The 4,100-nt window shown below is 20.7% G+C and overlaps 1 protein-coding gene across 1 annotated transcript in view; it reads right to left on the minus strand.

The window, feature by feature from the left end:
• Positions 1–3,303, minus strand: part of LOC102674413 (electron transfer flavoprotein-ubiquinone oxidoreductase, mitochondrial) — a 6,639-nt gene extending 3,336 nt beyond the window's left edge. Inside the window, exons 1-7 of the mRNA XM_006624346.2 lie at positions 3,195–3,303; positions 2,138–2,245; positions 1,666–2,014; positions 1,251–1,557; positions 932–1,173; positions 346–740; positions 54–275 (exon numbers count right to left, since the gene is read on the minus strand). Of these exons, the coding sequence (XP_006624409.1) occupies positions 54–275; positions 346–740; positions 932–1,173; positions 1,251–1,557; positions 1,666–2,014; positions 2,138–2,245; positions 3,195–3,228 (1,657 nt within the window). The 5' untranslated portion in view covers positions 3,229–3,303. The remainder of the gene's footprint in view (positions 1–53; positions 276–345; positions 741–931; positions 1,174–1,250; positions 1,558–1,665; positions 2,015–2,137; positions 2,246–3,194) is intronic.
• Between the last annotated feature and the right edge of the window lie 797 nt (positions 3,304–4,100).

Below are 4,100 nucleotides of genomic sequence, written 5' to 3' on the forward strand. Positions count from 1 at the left end.
TATTTAATATGATATATTTAATAGGATAAATAGATAATAGGATAAGTATTTACCAGCAGGACAAAATCGACCTTCTGGTCCAGCAAATATAGCTAAATTTTTTTTTACAGGTACAGTATCATCTGCTAAAGTAAGATGTGAAGGTTGATCAGCTTCGTGATTCGTGCCAGTAAGTGCTACAGATGATAATAAATCAAAAGATATTTCATTATCCGGTTTTGGATACTCTATTGGAGTACATACAGTTGCTGATTGTAATTTTGTATAATCTGGGCCTAAAAGTTAATGCTAATATTAATTTCTACTTTTCGTTTAAATTTTGATCTTGTTATTCAATTATTGTACCTCCATGTGATAAAGTCCATGGCTCTCTTCCTCCAATTAACATTGAAAATCCAGAATATAATAAACCTCCATAGAGACCAAATTTTGTATGAAAACTTGGCCTAATATTTCTTACAGCTTTTAACTCTTTATAAATCCAACTATTCTGTATTTTTTCAATATAAGTTTTTGGTTCTAAACCTTTTGTTGGTGAAGGATTATTTTCTGCATCAATTAAAGCTTCGATTATACTTTCTGCAGCAAGCATTCCACTCTTCATAGCATTATGTATTCCTTTGATTTTAGGTACATTGAGAAATCCTGCTGTACAACCAATTAGACAACCACCAGGAAATTGAAGTTTAGGAAGAGATTGAAAACCTCCTTCTACCAAAGCTCTTGCACCATATGCAATTCTAAATAGAAAGCAAAAATATAAAATTTAATTGAATTTAAATATTTATTGCCATAAATTAGATATTAAGAAAATTAAAATTAAAATATCCAGAATAATTCTTGCTATATTTTAATTAAAGAATTAAAGAATTCAACAAGAATTTTTTTAGGTATTTGATATAATTGAAATTTTTGCATTCACAAATTTTACCTTTTCCCTCCTTCAAGTATTGGCCTAATACTTGGATGTTGTTTAAATCTTTGAAATTCTTTAAATGGATGTAAATAAGGATTAGAATAATCCAAACCAATAACAAAACCAATAGCAATAAGAGGTGTATCTTCATTAAGATAATATAAAAATGAACCACCATAAGTATCTTTTTTAAGTGGCCAACCAATAGTATGTTCAACAGTGCCAGGTTTATGTTTTTTTGGATCAATTTCCCACATCTAATAACATTTGTTTTTATTTTATATTTTTCAAACTATATTAAAATGCAAAAAAAATTTAATTTAATACAAATTACTTCTTTTAATCCTATAGCATAAGTTTGTGGTTCACAATCTTTTCTGAGATTCAATTTCTTTGAAATTTGTTTTGTAAGATGACCATGACATCCTTCTGCAAAAATGGTACATTTTGCATGTAATTCCATTCCACGTTCAAAAGTATCTTTTGGTGATCCATCTTTAGCGATACCAACATCATTCGTAGCTATTCCTTTAACAGATCCATCTTCATGATAAAGTACTTCTGCTGCAGCATATCCAGGATATATTTCTACACCCATAGCTTCAGCTTGTTCCCCAAGCCAAGTTACAATATGACCTAATCTGAAACAAAATAATTAAAAAAAAACATCTTGAATATTATTAAGATTAATTTTATTATATTAATTATTATGATTTTATTATATTAATATTTTATTCATAATTTATTACCTAACTATATAGTTCCCATGATTATACATTGGCATTCCTTTTAAAATAGGTATTGATAATCTATTCTTTTCAGTAAGAAATGCAAATTTATCTTCTGTGACAGGAGTATTTAATGGAGCACCTAATTCTTTCCAATTAGGAAATAATTCATTTAAAGCTATTGGATCTAAACAAGCTCCACTAAGAATATGACCACCAATAGTAGGAGCTTTTTCAACAACTGTAACTTTTACATCTTTTCCATATTTTTCTGCTAATTTACGTGTTTGAATTGCAGCAGATAATCCTGCTGGACCACTTCCCACAATTAAAATATCAGTTTCATCTATATATCTTTCCATATTTACATCTATAAATCATTTAATATTTCAGTTTTATAATTCATTATTAATAACTCATTATTAATAAATATTAATATAAATTTATATTTATTATATTTAATTTCATATTTATAAATCATATCATCATATACCTTTCCATCTTTGATCTAATTCTCTTGGTACAATAGTATAATGAGTTGTAATTTTTGGAAATTTTTCTTGTGAATAAACTCTTTGAAATATCCATTGAAACTTCTGTACTATCAAGAAAATAAGAAATTAATAATATTAATAATTAATGCATTTTGTTTAAAATTTTCAATTGAAAAACGAATTCTTAAGTTATACTATATTATTATTAATATTAATATTATATTTAAATATTGACTAATATTGTATACATATATATTTTAAATATTTATAGAATTTTTTAAAAATATATCATATATTTATATCATATTATTTTGTTTACCATGTTTAATTTGACAAATTATATAATTATAAATGGATCAGTATAACAAACAAATGTAACAATAAAAATTTAAAGAAAATCTGTCTGATTATCACAATATATTTCCACTTATATTTTTATATACATAATTAAAAAATTTATTGCAATATAAAAAATATATATAATTGATGTACAATATAAAAATATGTTTATATGAATGCATATATATGTATATCATAAGTCTAAAGTTCATTACAATTAAATATAATATTAGATAAGAGTATGTATATTTTTAATGTTATTGTAGTTATAATTATAATAAAATTATATTATATAATAATAATAAAATTAAATTTAACTAATTTTTGGAAAATTTAATAATAAAATAATATTTTTTATATAAGAACACAACATATATATAACATATTTAATATAAAGAATTTTAATATACTTTTTATAGAATCTTATAATTATAATTATATGTTATAATTATATTTATCTTATTTAATTAATAATAAAAGATATATTAATAATTATTTCTGCGATTTTATAATTTAGAATTAATTATCATAAGAACTACAATAAATTATAATATAATATATATATTTATATTATAATATATATATTTTTATTATTAGCATATATATAATGAATTTATTATAAAGATTTTTAAAAAATATTATTAAATAAAAACAAATTTTAATTTTATCATATATTGAATTGAATTAATATTATCAATAGATTATTACGATTATTACGATTATTTAATGTATTAAATATCACTCGAGACATAATTACACATCACTACGAACGAACTGATAATACTATACTGTGTTACTATTCAGTTACATTATATATGCTATATTAACTATTGCTATAGATCAAAATTGCCAAAACTAAAATTATCAATAAATCTTGAATTTAATTCTTTTGAATATAAATATATATATAATTTAAGAAATTTGTTTTAATTAATTTCATATCTAATATAATATAATAAAATTAATGAAAACTAAATTATCTAATAATGAAAACATAAAACTATGAAAAATCATTCTTATTGAAAATTATTCTTATTTCATTTTATAAAATTTACCTAATATTTATTATATTTTATTTAATAAACAGTTAAGACAATCGCTTCTTTATCTAGTCCAATTTTAATAAAAGTTTTATCTAATCCATTCTTAATAAATTCAAAAACAAAATTACATTAGATGAGTAAATCTACATTATATGAATTGACATATACATATACACATAAATGTATATAAATTAAGCTACATCTAGATTATTAAAATTTTACATAAAATATTTTTTGTCTAATAATACTTTGTTTTATTTAAATAAAATCTTATAAATATTGATGTGATTCGAACATTCGAAATTTTTAAAAAATCGAACATTTCGAATTTTTGCTAATTCTAAAATATTAATTTTTTATTTAGCAATATGTTTTAAGTAGTTTAATTATATTATATAATTATAACATATATTTATATATAAATATAAATATATATAAATAAATATAACATATATAAATAATTAAATATAAATAATTATAACATATATTTATATATAAATATAAATATATATAAATATATGTTATAATTATATAATATAATAATTATATTTTTATATATTTATATATAAATATAATTATA

This window comes from Apis dorsata, unplaced genomic scaffold (genome assembly GCF_000469605.1).
Source record: "Apis dorsata unplaced genomic scaffold, Apis dorsata 1.3 scaffold_1047, whole genome shotgun sequence".
Classification (NCBI taxonomy): domain Eukaryota; kingdom Metazoa; phylum Arthropoda; class Insecta; order Hymenoptera; family Apidae; genus Apis; species Apis dorsata.